The 18,502-nt window shown below is 39.9% G+C and overlaps 1 protein-coding gene across 2 annotated transcripts; it reads right to left on the bottom strand.

Moving 5' to 3' along the window:
• Window positions 1–211: 211 nt before the first annotated feature.
• EED (embryonic ectoderm development) lies at window positions 212–17,045 on the bottom strand. 2 transcript variants are annotated; one of them, XM_075742437.1, is made up of 12 exons: window positions 16,901–17,045; window positions 14,039–14,191; window positions 8,592–8,684; window positions 7,619–7,684; window positions 6,773–6,898; window positions 6,573–6,654; window positions 4,896–4,987; window positions 4,034–4,167; window positions 2,827–2,932; window positions 2,003–2,195; window positions 1,516–1,589; window positions 212–542 (listed from the first exon to the last, which is right to left on the bottom strand). In XM_075742437.1, the coding sequence occupies exons 1-11, from the start codon at window positions 17,027–17,029 to the stop codon at window positions 1,522–1,524; spliced, it is 1,242 nt and encodes a 413-aa protein (XP_075598552.1). In that variant the 5' UTR covers window positions 17,030–17,045; the 3' UTR covers window positions 212–542; window positions 1,516–1,521. The 2 variants fall into 2 exon arrangements, with proteins under 2 accessions (XP_075598552.1, XP_075598551.1); XM_075742436.1 differs by having other exon boundaries at window positions 2,037–2,195.
• Window positions 17,046–18,502: the final 1,457 nt, after the last annotated feature.

Raw genomic sequence — 18,502 nt, 5'->3', positions numbered from 1 at the left:
CTAAGCGTAGCATTTCCTTTGTGTGATCCCTAGACAATATTCAATAGCTTCAGTAGGTTTTCAGTCAAAAAGGCACAAACACAGCTGCAAGCATACACATACCAAATTTCTAGCAAGTTACCATACGTTTACGTGCTAGCTGCATACGAAACAGTGTCAGAGGCCATAAGTGAAAACTCATTGTGGGAAATAATTAAAATGGACAATTCAGAAAACTTTACAAAAATACTTCTTTTTATTAAAAGCAGCAATTTCAAGCAGAACAACACACAAAATGTAAACATCGCTAAGTTCAGCTCCAGCTTGCCGAACCTTCGAGAAAGTCTACACTAAATGCATCTACTGTACTAGCGAGTTAACAGACTATATTATAATTTGAAAATATATTTTCTATTTTGAATTAAGAAAAGGTAATTTATCGTAGTCTGTCCCAGCGCCAGATACTGGCATCATCACACACAGCTATAAGGATACTACTATCCCTGCTAAAACTGGTTTGTCGAATGGCAGCAACACATTTAGGATGAGTAAGAGTCGTACACCTATAAATAAAAGAAAATTATTCAGCTGCAACATTAAATCTGAACTTGCTACTACATTAGGGAGCACTCTTACTTATGTGACCTGGGAGGAATCGAAGGGCAACAGGATTATGCCCTTCATGGTGTATTTTATATCCAAATGTGGCCTTCGGAAAGCAGTAATTTCCTGTTCACCCACCGCCATTTCTCATCCACCCAGTTTTCATTAAAGCACTGACTAAAAGCTTACTGAATCACATTATTTAAGACTTTATAATCAATGATCTTTCCCAGTGGGTAGGAATAAAATATTGTAATTGGGTGATTAAAGAATGCAGCATTTTTAGCAACTTCATATGTCTATGTGTGTATATATATACACACACATTTATATATACACACATAAAAATATCTAATTAAGCATATTTTATGATATATATACAAATATATTGTGTATATTATTTATATACATAGCATATATACATTTTATACTTTTTTTTTTTTTGCATTTGTATGGTTATACGTAGATACAAAAAAGACAAGCTGTAAAATTGCCTGGCCACACAGGTGAAGGAACTGGACAGCCATACTGTTTTCTCCACACTGTGCTCATAGCTTTATATTCTCATTACTCTAGTCCTTTCACCTATTTCTCCTTTGTCATATGCCACACCCACCTAACGCATCTTCTCTTAATTGCTTTGTAAATTTTCCACCTGATTAGTTTGTAAGTTCTTTGAGAAAGAAATTGTCTTTTACTGTATCTACATATACTGCCCAGCACAATCTGATTGGGGCCTCTTGGCCCAGTTATTTTGTAGTAAAAAATAATAAATGTTAACTTTCAGGGGCTCAGAATGTTTATTTACCTAGTAGTTAAAATGGAAAGTGACTGCTACTGTTAAAGAATTTCTATAGTTATCAGTAAAGGAAAAAGGAAAGTACCCCAACTCCCTGTCTTAACAAAAATAAAATTAAAAAAATAAGTACTCACTTGGCTTTATGAGGATCCTCTATTTCTAAATCCCAAACATAAAGTTTGCCAACCTGATTGCCCAGAGCAAGCATCTTTAAAGGAAAGCAGAGGATATAGTAGTTTTAAAATACTATCTCAAAGAATGGATGTCAGAATTTTATACAGGCTCTATAGCTGATAAATTGTTTGTGAATGGTTGAACCTGAATGACTTAATGAGTTTGTTGGAGGGGCTAGAAATGCTATAAAATTTGCCTCCTTTCTCCAAATTTATGCTCCACGTCTGCACATGGGGGAGGAAGGTATCAGTAAACATATCTTTATTGGAAAATAAATATATCTTTGGTGGAACTTTTTTTATAAGGCAGAACACAGGATGAAAAATCTGGAGCTCCTTGTTTCATATAAAGCCCCTTGCAGCAAATCATTCTGCTTCTCAAACATGACATCACATGCACCAAGACTTCCCATGTCCATAAATATGGAATCAATGAAAAGCTACGCACCTTCAAACACAGCAAAGTCAAAGCTTACACGTACCTTTTGCCAGAAATCCATTGAAAACCTCATGTACCATATATCACACTGGCTGTAATCAAATCTCCCGAGTATGGTCACATTTGACTCACTGGGCTTGATTTTATCTATATCATCCTCCATTTTGCCAGGTTTCCAGCACACAATGGCATTTTCACAAGACTGCAGTGAGACAATAACAACAACAAAAAAAATCACCTATATTTATAATTTATACTGCACATACAGTCTAACCATAATTATAACCAAACATTTCATCTCACAGCTTCCCCAATGGCATTTAAAAAGTACAACTGAAAATCTCACACACCCGTGAGCAGTTTAAATTAACCTCCATTTGAGGATCGTTTACCCAATCCCTTCGACTGTGCATGCACCAACTTCTGGCAGCGAGGCAGCTGGCCCACCTAGTTTAATATCTGCAAGCCAATGTTACTAGTGGACACAACTCTCTAATCAAAGTTACTCCATTATGGGAACCCTCATTTCTCCCTTTAGCAGCAGGATCCCTCACCAGTATCTGTATCTTCTCTTTCTGTACATTCCATGCAACTTCTGGTTAGCTGGTATCCCTGTACTTTTAGCAGAGGTACAGCTGTAGTAATAATTTTACTTTTTGAGTACAAGCTGCTTATCCACACATCCTAACAGTTGACAAAATTCACAATACACTCCATAAAATCATTTGGCACAGCATAGTAAGTTAACGTCAAATTCTACTAAAACTTCTACTGTTTCAGATCCTCAATACAAGCAAATATGAGTAATACATCTAAAAATGCTGCCACTTTACCTTGGAAAGAATTAGATCTCCCAACCATCGTACACAGTCAACATAGTTTCTATGTATGTCTCTCGTAGAAAAGTCAGGAAAGTGAATTTTCTGGGAAATAAAAGGCCTACGAGAAAATTGCCAAGTGAGGTTCAGAGAAACACAGAAGCACGAGTCTAATTTTTAATGGCCAGTTTTAAGATATCTCGATGTTAAAAGGACAAGCCTGTCTTTGTTGTGGTTTTAACAGTTTTATAACAAAGTCGATTTTGTATGTTGCTTTGTGGAGGTTTTTTTGGGAACAGTCCCTGTTTTCATCCTCATTCCTAATGAAATAACATTTCCCACTGTACAAGACTGTGCAGAGACCATGCTAAACAAAACCACTCCTTCAGATGCTGAATACAGCTTCCATTGCCAAATACTTCAAGAACTAATTAAAGCTCAGTTTTCCTGATGCTGCTTCTGCAACATCTAAACTGTTAAATAGAAAAGCACACTAAAAAGCACGCTAAAAAAGCATCATTTAATATTTGGTAACATTACCAAAAAAAGCAAGAGTATTTTCACAGCTAGTCTCATTGCTGAACATGCTCAGTGTGTTTTAGACTCTTCAATTCTCTCAATAGTTTAACTGGAAGTTAAGATTAAAAGATTGATGAACTTCATAAAGGAGGATTTATCTATCATGTATCTAATTGCTATGTTTACTTGACAATTTACTTATATCTGGGGTCAGATCAGAGAATGACAAAAATTAAGGTTATTACTACATAAACAGTTTTGTCCCCACCCCAAAGTCAGATAACAGATACAATAATTAGTAATAACTACGCAATATAAAAATATTTGCTATAGTTACACAGATTTGATTCCTTCCTAGAAATTTTGAGGTGAGACAAAGAAAAGCCCTTGACATCTTGAAACACAGTGAAATACAAGCTTTAATGAGGAATGATAATTATTCCAGATATTTTCTAGTCAAGTAGATAAGAAGTACTTAAGCTATTTAAAAATAAAAGTGTCAGGACTTTAAATCTGAATTCATTAAAATTCCACTGAAGCAAACATCAATAAGATACATCTTCTAGAGAGATTCAGTATCCAGAACAATCCCTGGATCGATCACTATCCCCAAGAACTCCCGATTTGGATAGGAATTAACCTGGACCATTGATGAGAATATTCATGTTTTGCAAAGACAGCCAAGAGGATGAAGACTACGTACCTGTTGGTTTTATTTGGGTTGTACTCATAAGACTCTTTGATGGCATTTATCATTCTCTTGGAATTAATTCTCCAGAGTTTTAGAGAGTGATCCATCCCACAGGACATGATTTTTTCACCAAGAAGATCATAATCCTACATATATGAAATAATTTTGAGCACCCCCAGCCTAAGCTGCATTATAATGACTCAGATTTTATTCCATAATTTCCACTAAAACAGCATTTTCTGTATAGAGAATGCAATAAAACTGTATATTTCAAATAGAAAAATACTAACAACTAAATCCTGCTCACTGAAAGAAGCACAGTATCTTAATAATTATATTTACTCTCTCTCAAGAAAGAGAAGCATATTCAACAGCACTGACAGACTACTGACAGTTAGTGCTCCCCCCTCAATAAACTCCCTAGGTTTCATTTTATGGAGCAACTTTGGCAGAATTCCAGGGCTACGACATAGGTGATGACTATTTAGAACCACAACTGTTTTTCCCTCGCTACCATGTCTCTCGAGATTTATTTGCTCTTGCTGCTTTGGCTTCATAAGGCCTCAAGAGTGGGACCATCACGAAAACTTTTTCTAGCCCCACCTGGCTCTATTTTGTTTACTTCTAGGCTGCGCTATGAGAAAACTAGCTACTGAAACACAAAGTGAACACCTGTCCTGTATATTGAGAGGTGGCCAGATCAAATCACCTTAGATTTAAACTCGTCTATCCCCTTAAAACAGTATTTATGCACTTCAGGTTTTTTTTTAAGTAGGTATAGTATCAGAACAGTGCACAAGAGGATAAGAAGTTGCATGTTGTAGGCTCTACTACCCTTTGTAAATCTAAATCACTGCCCCAGTCTTCCACTTACTGCACTTAACACCTCATCCCTGTGCCCTTCTACTCCTCCAAATATTGCAACCAGCGTGTCTGTCTGGATGTTCCACAGTCTCAATGCATGATCTATAAAGAACAAATAAAATTACATGCTGCTTTTTATACGTACATATGAATAATATATTTCAGCTTAACCACTTTCAATAACAGGTGTTCATGTAAACATCAAAAAGGGACTTAATTCTTCTTCAGTTGTTAGAAACAAAGGAACTACATTAACTAAAATTGCCATTACAACTAAACTACTGTTAGAGTAATTCTGTAATTGGGAAAGTCTGCCCACCCCCCTCCCCTAAGGGGCAGCTTCTAGCAAAAACATACTTGGACCTTTAGATCATCCGATAAGCAAAGAGTTTGATCTTAGACAAATATGCTTGTGTTCACTCTTATCTCAAAAACAATTTCATACATCAAAAAATGCTAGAATTCCCTTTAACCATTTTTACATCAGCATTCAGAGAAGTTTTGATTTTCCATTCTTTTAATGTTTAAAATATTATTCTTTATGAACCACAGACTGTAGGGGTGGGAGAAACTGTTTCTATAAGCAATATATATTCCAAAATCAATCAGACTAATCCTCTTGTTTAAAGAGTTTTAACAATTTCTAACAAAGAACCTCTGCTGTATTTCCCATTTGGAAATGGGAACCTCTAGTTTATTTCCCTTTTGGATTCCACAAGTACACTGCACTGAATTACAGCAACACCAACTGGAAGGCCACACAGTCCCAAGTATTTCCCTCTTTTTCTACTCATCTCTCAGCCAAGCAGTTCTGAGACCCCAATATCCTCCTGCCTCACACCTTCTTGGAGATAGTACCTGGTCCAGAGATTGCACATTAAAACTTGTAGTACTATGGCTGATGTCAAAATGTTATTAAAAAGAGAACCTAAACAATATACAGAACTCAAGAAATTCAACGTTAGAGACCCACAGCACAAACCTGACAGCTGCAAGAATCAGCTGCAAGAATCCTATTCTCGTGTAGCTTCATCATTAACACACATCACACTAAGCTCAAAAGTCCCCTTACGTGAACGTTTCCAACTTGAGCATTCCTGAAGGCTTGCTCTTGCGGCAGATCAAGTATCCCCTTACTTAACAAAACAGTCAAAATTAGGAAGTTGTGCCTGTTTAGATGTTCTGGACAAGCCCATAAGACACCATACCAAAAACTCACTTCTCCATTAATATGCCTTTTTTTTTTTTTTTTTTTTTAAACAAAGTCCAATCAAAGTCAGAGCTGCTCCTGAGCAATACAGAATTGAAGTTTTCCCCAGGAACCCAGTGGTCAATACTGTCTGTGACATTAAGACATCCCCACTAGATGGCAACATGATTCAACAACTGAAAAAAATTAACTTAGAAAGTAAAGAGCAACCCCAATGCTCATGTTTCTTCTTTCCTAAAAGGAGCACTGTTCACAATCCCTTTGCACCACAGGTGGAGTTATGTTTATTGTAGGCCATGGATTTAATACGTACAAGATATATAGCCATAAAAGAGCCAGATTTGCTCTACAATTTAAAGGTAAACTTGTTCAGTCCCATTCATAAAAAAATCATGGAGGTTTCGGCCATTTTCAAGACCAAAAGCCAATCCAAATTATCCTGACTTATACAAAAACAAAAGAGGGTTTTTTCCTCACCTTTGCTTACAGATAAAAGGAGATTTGGATCTCTTGGATGGAATTTCAGTTCATTGATTGCATTTCCATGGCCCACGTAGTGCTGGGATAGAATTCAGAGACGAAGTTATCATTTTCCCTCATGTTTACATATATTTAGAAGACATAAGTTTCATGCCTTACTGAAACATAAGCTGTATCTCGAAGCTCTGAGCACTCACCTTTATGCACTGCATTGTAATAGGATTAATTATCCTAATAATACCCCTGGACCCTGCCACAGCCAGAAGAGGATGGCTTGTATTGCTATCATATGTCCATGCACAAGTATAGAAATTTTCATCTGCCTACAACATCTTACGTTAAGGAACACAAAAGAAAAAGGAGATTTATTTTTTTAAAACAATGTGGGTTTTTTTAAGTAAACTTGCTGCTATTTTATGGAAGTGTCCAGGAGTCTCTTCTGGACCCAGTAAGAAAAAGACACATACTCGATTATACATCTGCAAATATATGCAACATATATTTTCTTGCTTCTGTTCCAAAATATACAAGGAACACCTTCTCCCCCTTGGCATCACTTTTCAACCTCTTTCTCCAAAACATCCAAAGATTGGGAATAAAATGAGGATGAATCAAGACTGAGTTCACAAGTTATTGACTTGTGCACTGCAAATGATCAACACAAGTTACTACTGCTTCAGAGTGTGAAACTTAATTCTTTGGTTTTAAACCCAGTCCCAATTCACAGGGAAGCTGAGACCACTGTAAAGCACCAAATGTGAAACATTACACAAATATTAGTGTTGGGAAGATTAAACTGATGGAGAATCAGTTTTCGAGTATTTTAATACAGCATGTTCCATGAGTCTGCATTTTTATATTATTTCAATAGGAGGGACTCTAGGATGTGGGAAAGAGGTAAGACTTGGACCTAACATAAGGAATGTGCCACATAAGCAAAGTATTAAATCACAGAGAAAACCTTCACATGCTTTCTCCTACAAAGCCTCTTCATTTTTCATAAAGAGGAAGCAAACAAGTGGCTTTTTAACTTGAAAGGATACATCAGCATCCACGTAGGACTGCAACAGACGGATTTCGCCTTGGGAATGACATTCATATAAAGTTACCTGTAGGAAAAAACAGAAGTGGGACAGATTGCTGCTTACTTGTGATATTTCAGAGGAAAATCAAACGCACCTGTGTATTCACTTCCTGACGGGGAGAGGTAGTGTGCCTTCAGGACTTTGATTTCATCCATCATCTGTTTGTTTCCAACAGGTGGAAATGGTTTGACAAAAGAATACTCACAGCAGTCTCAGTAAAGCACCACTCCAGGACTTGTCAGCAGTCCTTCCCAGATGTTAAAATCTATTACTTTAATTGTCTTAGTAAGATTCAACTCTATTTGGAATTAGTTACTGCAGTCATCTCTAACATGACTTGGTCTTTTAATGAGCCATTGATACTTTGTTTAATCTTAGCTTAGCACTTTTGGTAACTGCCAGGTGGAACAAACCTGGAAATGAAAGGCTTCTTGTTTATTCACAACACTTGCATGGAATGGACTTCAGGAGCTATTTTCAAGACTGAAATGACATAGATCCTTCTTCAGAAAAAGTCTATAAATTCACTCCACACAGGCCATTAATTTAGCTACTGAGCTGCCTGGCATCCTTGCAGACACTTCTCATCTCATTTTAGACCATACGACCTTTTGGAAACAATAACATGTAAGAAGAGTAATTTTAGCAAGAAGGTACATTTGTGCACCTCTCTTCCTTATCCCATGTTTATATTACTGAAGGATTTGTTCCTTATTGTACAGGCTAATTCTCAAATAGCTAACACATGACTTCATAAAACAATTCAAAGGGGGCAACTCTCCCAGATAACAGATGCTACATACCTCAGAAATAAAGCTTTCTAAATGAAGTATTCTGTGCCTGTACTAAACACAGGTAAAGGGATTGGCTGAAAAAAAGAATGCAAGCAGAACCACAGGGAAAGGTTTATGGTTAAAAACAGATTACTCACTCTGTTGCTGCCTACAGTGGCAAAAACGAGGGGATCGCCTTCTTTACTGTGCCAGTTAAACTGGACTCCAAACAAAGGCTGACCATGGTCCTCCTGTAGATGTAAAGTAAGATTAGAGACAAAAAAAAATAAAACCCACAGGCATATTATTTCTGTGAAATTCAGCTGTGGTGGTAAACAGTTTAATTGATATATTTTCCTCCTCAAAATACTGGGTTCACATCCAGTATAATTTCAGATAGTGAACAGTTGAAAAGAACAGTTTTGTAACATTACATTTTCACTTGGATGTCTTAAGGGAGGTTAAAGGAATATCCTGCCTCCCCTGCTCATCTCTTCCCCCCGCCCCAAGCTTTTAAAAAGTGAAGGGGAAGAACTCGTCTCAGTTATGGTCAGAAGCTGGCAGAACTCCTGAGTTACATTTGCAGCTCTACTACTTTGTTTTGAAATTTTCAACAAGGCAACTTCTGCATCTAAGGCCACATCTATATGCATTTTATATTGTTATAATTACTTCCACACAAGGATTTACAACTTCACAGAGAATTATTAGGACCAAGAAGAATTATACTGGTATAAGGGTGGAGAGGGGGCCACATTTAACTCTTACAACACAGGTCTTGCAACTCTATCACAGACATGACGAACTCCCTCCAGCATGTCACAATGCTGCTGCAAAGTTCATGTCTACAAAGCGTTGTTGCCTTGCCAGTTACCAGAGAAATGCCAAGCATTATTTTTATACAGCTTACATCAGTCCAATAGAGAAAAAAAAAGCAGATATGTTTATGAATTGTGATGAATATGGTGGTGCTTGTTAATAATTGATAACAGTATTTTGGCCTGTCCTGACAGGATGTTTTCAGTAAGAATAATGTTCATTAAAGTGCCTCCCCACAGGGGACTGTCTGGGACAGCGCAGGCAGGAAGGAAGTGTCTCATGACGGCTGTTAAGCAGCCCTCGAATGGCAATGCTTCAGAGACGACATGAGAAATATTAGCCCTGGCAGCTCTGGCCTATCCAAAAACCAAAGAATAAATCTGAGGAGGGGGTATGGGTGGGGAGTCCAACACTACTCAGAAAAGTAAGGAAGTCTGGAATAATTTAAAATAGCATTATTTACTGAGAAAGGCAATATCTGTTAATAATATCTTCTAACAGACCTAGTTAGAAGAGCTAGAAAGAGAAGGGAGAAAACCTTTCAGAGATGAAGGCCCTCCTGCAATTCTTAAAGAGAGGTAACAACTTTCGAAGCTGAATACAGATTAAAAAGGAATTGTTCAAAGTTTAACTCAAAGTATTACTTATCATAACATGAAAGAACAGACTGGTGTCTTTATGTGATGAGGCAGGGATATTAGCAAAGGGAAAAGTAGCAAGGTTATTAGTGACCCCATGACAGAAGGAAGAAGCAGGTATTCAGCATCTATAAAACACCACAGTTTAGAGATGAAGAATGAGGAAAATTGTATGCCATAAAATTGCATACACAAAGCCATGATTTTTAGAGTCCAATAAAGTTATGAATTTACTTTCTAGGCTTATTTTTTGAGTGTATTTAAGTCTTCCTGGAAAAGAATGGCTGAGAGGTCAAATACAGAATACTTAAAAAAAATTTCCACTGATAATTAGTTGGTTTTGAATTTCTGTGTGAAAGAGTTCATGCTGGTGAATACTGAGGGCTTTTGACACAACACATGAGGACAGCACAGGTAAAATGCATGAATTCTTACTACTTTATTAGAGACATATTAGCAGGTTTTGCACTTGTTTCTCTGGAATAACTTTGTTCTTTGTCACATGCACTGTCTCTGGTAAGTTTAGTGAAATGGCAAAAGCGAAGAGGAAGATGTTTTTCCCCCTCAAGATAGGCTATTTTTCCAGCATAGGTTGTGATAAGTTTGTGATTTTCTAGGTAGAACCCAGACTAGGGTGCTACTTACTAAGTAGAGAGATACAACAGAGGGCTATGCTGTGTCTATGTTACAATACATACCTAGAGTATTTAGTAAGCTTTTTCAAAGACAACCTCTTTCCCTGGAAAAACTACTCTGCAAGACTAATGTTTTTAGACTACTTAGATCATCTGCACTACACTCCTCGCAGAGTGCTACAGCCTCCAAGAGCTTGACCGTATATATCGCAATTTCTTCTGGTGTTTAATGGATGAAGGAGTGAGGCAGAGGCTTTTGCAGGAAGGTATGTGAAGAAGTTATACTCACCTCAATTAAACTACCACCATCCTCACTGGTGAGAGAAAGCACATAACTATTTTGATAATACTTGTCTCCTCTAATTTTTTGTCCCAAGTGTGAAACAATGAAGCAGGTTTTTAAAAACATTACACTTTTAGGTGCTGCCCATTACAGTTACCCTAAGATGCCAAGTACGTCACACAAATCTGTCCGTTGGTCTGTGCAAACAGAAGAGTTTAACCCAGATGCTGGTCCAAAAGTAGAAATGTGAAATGCCGTCTTGACCCTTTTATGAATAAAGGGCACAAACCCAAAGCACTCAGGTTCTTAAGAGAAAGAAGGCAAAGGAGAAACTAGACCTACAATTGTTACAAAAGGAAATATATCAATAATCAATGGTTACTTCTGCCCTTACTAAACACCAACTCAGGTTCAGTCAGACAACAAGACTGGACCTGCTTTTAGACTGAAGGCAGCAAAGTGCCAATAATGTGCAAATAATGTGCCAACACAAAAAATAATCACCTGCAACTACAGGAACAGTTTTAATACTCTGTCACCCACACTATCAGTGAGGAGCCAACTGACCACACATGCATTTCCAGTTCCCAGAAATGGAAGGAAGCCATTATTGGCCAAGGTTTTAGTTACCTCTCCTTTACACATCAACAAGCTACAATCCTGCACATGGGTTGGCTACCGTCTCCCAGCTCATGGGACAGCGAGTAGAAGCTGAGAGACAACACTGGACTGCTAACAACCACCAAGCCACACCCCAAGCAAGAGCAAAGGGTAGGGCAAATAATGGCATTGTTTTAAAGGGAGCGCATCAAAGCAGAATACACACAGTTCTTTGTTGGAAGATCTATAAGCAAAACACGTATGGATGCATGTGAGGATGTGTGTCTGTTAGCTGTATATACTCATTTATAAACTATACATTTTCATTCAGCCCACAGAAAGCAAAGATTTTTTCGGTACACATTACAGTAACTTAGTCCTGCAAAAAGCAAAAAACGCAGTTTTTTATTTCCTGTCATTCTCCAAGTTATATTTTTGTTTTCCTGATGCTTAAATTTCACCCAAAATAACTTCCACAGTAGTGTTTAAAAAGTGTATTTAGCAAGTACTGAGTTTTTCAGGCTGAATCATAACCATTTAACATTCAAAGCAGACAGTAATGGCCATATTTCTTTGTTTCCCCAAGGAAAAAACTAAAAAGCAAACTAAGAGGGAAAAGCAAGAGTAGGAAAGTGGAAAAACACATAATTTATACATGTCTAAAGAACATTAAAATTCACTTCCATGTCTTTAAAACATGTTGACTTTTCATTTATTTCAGTACATGCACCTTACAGCATAGTTCAAAAGACATATAAACTATGGGATATATGATGTGATCTCCAAAAAGTCACAAGTGCCTTTCTGAACCCATATACAACATTCAATCGTTAGAATTTATCTCCACAGTATCTGCAAAATTAGTATGGAAGAATAGGAAAAAGAAAAGAGAAGCTTCCTCAAACATGAAGTAAAAAACGAGTTACCAAATTAGGCTGCTGCCTAGTCTTTGTATTAACATGCACGTTTATTATTATTAGCGTTAATTTCAGTTCAAAGAGAAATGGGGAGGGAAAAAAAAGATAATAAAAATATCCCACTTAGCTGAAATGCTACATTTACTCCCTCACAGCTTGATTCCACTTGCACAGGAATCTGTTCCCAGGCCCTGATCCAAACCCACAGAAGTCAGGGACTTCATAGGGTCACCCTGCAGTGGGGCCTGGGTTGAAGTTTGGGTGAGGGACTGTTCTGTTTTTCCAGAAGACACTTGAAAAGCACTAACTACTTTGGAATATTTGGTCTGCGGATAGAAAACAAATACACTTAGCAAAACTCAGCACTTGGTAAATGTTTGGGTGCTGAAAGGCCTGCGCCTGCATTTGAAGCATGACTTGAAGCCACAAAAAGCACCACCTGCGGGGGCGATTCATGAGAATCACAGGAACAGCTGCCTACCTAGGTGAAAATGAAAGAGCTTCCCTTCCTCCTACACCCTGAAAGGACTGGAGATAATTATTATACTTTAAAAAAAAAAAAACACATTGAGATCAACTTGTTTCCCAGATACTTTTGTCAGTATAACTTCATATCACAATTTCTCCAGTGGCAAAGCTCCTTTACGAGGTTTCCACGCTGTAAACCTCTCATTCGCTCCGCTCAGCTGCCCCAGCATTTCAGTGAGGCAGTCTGAAGCCAAAGTTCGGAAACAGCTTCATCAGCACAGCTCAACAGCTATGTGTGGGGGAATGACAAAAACCTCTTAAAGCAACTGTGCAGAAAATATCCACTATGAAACTGCACACATCCTCTTGTTAGCTAAATCTAAAATTTAACAAAACTCCCATCTTGTTCCAGACACAATTTTTCCTTTATTTAGAGATCTTATAAAAATCAAGTCAGATGGCACGTTTACAGCTTTTGCCACATAAACATCCCCCACAAGGCTGGGGAATGAAAGAACAACATTCTAACAGTGTAAAAGAATCAAAGAGAAAATTCATTCAGTTCACCATAGTCTGTCACCAGTGCAGAAGAAAACAATAATACCCTAAAACACAAGAACAGGGAGTAAAGACCATGAATCCACATCCCTTAATACCACCAGGTATTATGTGGGACGGTAACTATGACCCAGATCAGGTGCGAACACATCATTAAAACGCTCACGGTAAATTAACCAAATTGCACTATATAGCATTTACAACAATTGCCAGAGGACAGAAAATATCTGGTAAGTGTGAGGAAAAAGCTACTCCAAGATTGTTAGGTTGGGTTTTATTTTTTACATACATTTCAGTAGAAAAAAACGTACAGGCTCTGTGCTTTGCATCAAGTTGTCACAGGTTTTGTTTTAGTTGAATTTGTTTATCCAGTTTCTTATCTTTATCTCAAGCAACTATACAGCTTCAGTGAAATACATAATTATAACATCATACACAACTTTGCAAACCTGTATAAAAATTGGGTTAATTGCAGCACTACCTACTGTTTCCTATTTCACAGTATCCTTTTTTCTTCAAAATTTTAGCTATTCCAAATAAGAAATGTACTTTCTTCAAATGACCATGGAACATAATTGTATATAGATATTTAAAAATATCTATCCTGACACTGTCTCACAGTCAACACTAACATTACTGCCAGCAAGCGGTACCCAGCATCCCATGTTAAAGCTCACATATACCTACCTTTAGGCTATTTACACATTTGAAGGAATATTTGCACTTTTTTGACTTCCATTTTCCTTTCCCCCAGCTCTTTCTTCCTGGTGCATTTGGAGTGTTTGTTGGTGTATCAGGGCGTTCGGTGTTAGTACCGCTTTCAATACTAACAGCATCATCCTGAAAACATTCAAATTATATAGAATGTAATAAAGATATAATTAACTGCTGTATAAATTCAACTAATTTTGCAGCACTTGGCTTTTTCACTTTTTCTTCTCCTCCCTAAGAATAGAAGATCTCCTAGGACCTGGTGTTACTTAGATTCACGTATTTAAATCTATTCGCAACATAATAGCATTCCTCCCTAGAAACAGAACATGAGTCACATAAGGACTAATCCAAGAGGGAGAGACGTGAACTGTGATCTAGTGAAGTTTCTTCAGAATACTAGTAGCTGCTCTTAAAAAAATGTCTAAAGATAAATTGGTTGCTTTCCCTAGAAAACATCTTTGATGTAGATGAAATGAGTGTTTCTGAAGTACTGAAGGAAGAGGTTGTTTGCATAAAAACATTATGCTTAGCCATACCAAGAATCTAACCATTCTGAGAGACTTCTGGACACCCAGAAGCACAGCAGCACTGTTCTGCAATGTCAGCACTGCCACTAGAAGAGGAAGCCCCACCTCTCCCTCCTGCTTTTTCCTATAGATACTTGCTTCAACTAAAAGCTAAGCTAAAAAAACAACAAAAACAAACAACCAAAAAACCAAAATAAAATTAAAAAAAAAAATTAGTTTGCTGTCTGATCAGCTAACTAATCCAACTGGCCCTTCAACCATCAGCAGCCAGAGCTAAGGTAAGGGCAGGGACAACTGAAAAAAGGAGCGTGCGAAACAACCCACCCAGTTGCCGAGCAGTTTTAGATCAGCTTTGGACAATTAACAGAAACTACAATTTCATACACAGCATCACCCATCAGAGCGCACTTCAACTTCTCTTGCATCATAACTAGCAGCCCTGTGCTTCCATATGAGTAAGTTCAGCTTGTTTGGGTTTTTTTACTGGCAAAGTAGTCTGTTCACTTTCAGTCAGAGTAGGGGGAAAACAAATCATACCACGGCCATGTGATTACTAGATCTGAACTAAGGGAGACAGAGGCTGACAACAGCCTGTCACTGGAGGAGATTAAGTGTAGCACGAAGCTGCATCAGGAACTCCACTGCGAATACGGAATAAGGTTAACTAGAAACATTAAAACACCAGTTCCCACCAAACATTTATTCTTTGTCCCAGTTTCATATCTGTATCATCAGTAGCCAGTAGAGGTGCACCAGCCTTTGGTTGCCCAAGAACTCTGAAAATCAGGACATCGAGAGGAAGAAAAGGAAGAAAGATTAAAAAAAAAGTCTGTTAAGTAAACTACCCAAACCTGCAATCATTCCACTCACATTGCACCCCTACAAGGGCCAACCTTCCCCTAACACTGAGTTTAACAATTTCTAAGTCTTCCAGTTTCTTCTCCTTTACCCTAAGAAGTTTCAGAGCTTGACAAATTCTCATCTCCCAAGTGTGCTTGCTAGCCAGAGTCGTAATACTTCACAAGAATGGTTTTCTCTGGACTAGTCAGATATTGTCAATACAAGACCACCAGGTACCTGGTATAATGCAAGTACAACATAACTGACAAACTTGCATCAGGGATACTTGTGGAACAAAACACACTCTTTTTTCCAAATCAATACTAGTATGCCGACTTTTAAGCAGAATCCTAGCCTTTCAGGAGTAGTGGAGTCCAGTAACAAACTCTTGAAAAGGGAGTCTTAACCACTGAGACAGGTCACACTTTCAATAACCAGCTAGCCCACACTCCATGGACACTGATAGCCTACAACAGATACCAAAACAAACCTGAATGCCTTTGTCACCGAATAACACTTGGATTCACAAACACTGCTGAGCAGTTAAAAAAAAAATAAAAAATCAGTAGCAGTGATATGCAGCACGTTGAACCTGCCTGTCACCTCACAAGCAACACTTCCACAGGTTACGGGGGATGTGGTCCAGATCTCTTGCTTTCTGAACAAGTGCTCTAACCAGCAAAAAACTCGTGCTGCATAAAGCCAATTCCCAAATAACATCCCCCACTCAGTAACTACCTAAAATGACTGCTAGGTATCTCAGATTAAGTTTGTCTTACAAGTGTGAAGCTACGCTATATCAATCATATTACCTTTGTTCTGAACACTAGATTTTAGCCTAACATAGAGATTACAGTCCTCAGCCCCTGCCACCTTCTTCTGCTGACAGAAGCTTATGAGCACTATCCTCTATTCCTCATTCACCAAAGGGCTGCACACGTAAGTTTATCCCGTGTGTTAATCTGCAACGCGACGGTGAAGCCACGCGACACAAAACTGCAAGAATGACGGAAAATTTCGCTGTTTTGCAGTGAGAAAACCCCACAGTCTGACATTTTGAAGAGAACTTCCAGTCAAGAGCCTGCTTAGAGTTTGGGCCTCAAATTCTCCCTCACCCACGTGGAGGAGGAAAAGTAAGTGTCTCTCCCACCGGGGCCTCTCTCCAACGGCCCGCCTGCCCCGAGGAGCGGCCACCGGGCCGAGGCGGGCGGGCTGACACCCCCCTCTCCCTCTGGGGATGCGCCCGCGCCCCGGCGGGGTCGGACGGAGACCTCAGGCCGCCGGACACCCGAGGGGGCCGGCCCGGGAGGTCCCCTCACAGCGGACGGCGCTCCCCCCCCCCCCCCGCCTCGCCTCAGCGCTCCCGCCCTCCCCCGGCGCGAGGCCCCGCGGCCGCCGCGCGCGCGCTCCCGCCTCACCGCCCCTCCCCCACCAGCTCCAGTCCGCCTACTCCCCCGCCCGGCCTCACGTTCTCGTCGCCGGACAGGTCCCCGGGGTTACTGTTCTCGTCGCTACTCAGCTTCTGCTTCTTCGCCGGCATCTCACCCCCCGCTCCCGCCGATGCCGCCGCCGCCGGGGCTTCTCCCCGCTCAGACATCTTCCCCGCCCCCCACCCCGCCACGCAGCCGCAAAGCGCGGACGGGGAGGTCGAAACGCCTGCCGTAAAGCAGCCCCGCGTTCCGTTCCCCGGCCTGGGAGCGGTGAGCTGCCACACTGCTGAAAAAGCGCTCTTCCCGCGCCCGGCGGCGCGCGGCGCCTCAGGGGGCAGCTGGCTGGAGGGGTGGTCTGGTCTCGGCGTTAAATTAACCTGTCTGTTTTAACAGTTAGTAGTACTTTACAGGCAGGGCCGGCCAAGGACGCGTGTGAGGTAGAAACAAGTTCTTGTCGCCACGGGTGTTAACGGTTCCTCTGGCCATCTTCGCGCGGCTCTGGAGTGCTGTTTCTTGTGCTTAATCACAGAATCACAGAACGGCAGGGGTTGAAAGGGACCTCTGGAGATCATCTAGTCCAACCCCCCTACTAAAGCAGGATTACCCAGAGCAGGTTGCACAGGATTGTGTCCAGGAGAGTTTTAAATCCCTTCAGAGAAGGAGACTCCACAGCCTCTCTGGGCAGCCTGTCCCAGTGCTCGGTCACCCTCAGAGTGAAGAAGTTTTTCCTCATATTGAGATGGAACCTCCTGTGTTCCAGTTTGTGCCCGTTGCTCCTTGTCCTGTCACTGGGCACCACTGACAAGAGTATGGCCCCATCCTCTTGACTCCCACCCTTTAGATACAAAATGATGAGATCCCCTCTCAGTCTTCTCTTCTCCAGGCTAAACAGACCCAGCTCTCTCAGCCTTTCCTCATACGAGAGATGCTCCAGTCCCCTCATCATCCTCGCAGCCCTTGAAATTGTTGTTTTGTTGGGTTTTGGTTTGGGGTTTTTTTGTTGTTGTTGTTGTTTGGTGGTGGTTTTTCTTTTTTTGTTCTCCTCTTGCTCTACAAAAGTCCTTTAGTCTGAAAGTGGTGTTGCCGGTGAAGGAAGAGCTCTGCTCTGCTGCCTGCTTCTGTAGTCCCTGGCAAGTTCCTATTACAGCTATAAATGAAATAACTGCAGTTGCCACATTTTTATTTATTTATTTCAGAAACCATGGGTCCCAGAGTCACAATAATTCTGAACAGTAAAAAAACTTCTACCAAAGGGGAAAAGTAATCTGCCCACAGGCACAGCGTCTTATCTGCTTTTCTTGTAGCGTCAGAAAAAAAGTCTTTCCTCCCAGAGGGAGACATTCCAGTCTCAAAAAGTGATTGCTTTGAGGGCAGTGACAGAGGTGACCCGTGCCCTGTATGTAAAATTTAATCTCATATAACCTTCAGAGATAAAGAGGAAGAGATATGCTTAAAATGGTGCATGTACTATAGTGTTTTTAGCAATAGACCGCCTCTTTCTTTTCTTCTGCAGAACTGTAGGCTCCAATGAAGCGTTACATAATATATAGCAAAAGGTAGTAGCTTACAATTAATAAAAGCTCTGCTCGGGACTGTGCTGTGAGATCAAGGTTGTGATAAAAGTGTGGGAAAATATACAA

This window comes from Balearica regulorum, chromosome 1, assembly GCF_011004875.1.
Source record: "Balearica regulorum gibbericeps isolate bBalReg1 chromosome 1, bBalReg1.pri, whole genome shotgun sequence".
Classification (NCBI taxonomy): domain Eukaryota; kingdom Metazoa; phylum Chordata; class Aves; order Gruiformes; family Gruidae; genus Balearica; species Balearica regulorum.
The sequence above is the reverse complement of the archived record's forward strand: the minus strand, read 5'-3'. Positions and strand labels throughout refer to the sequence as shown.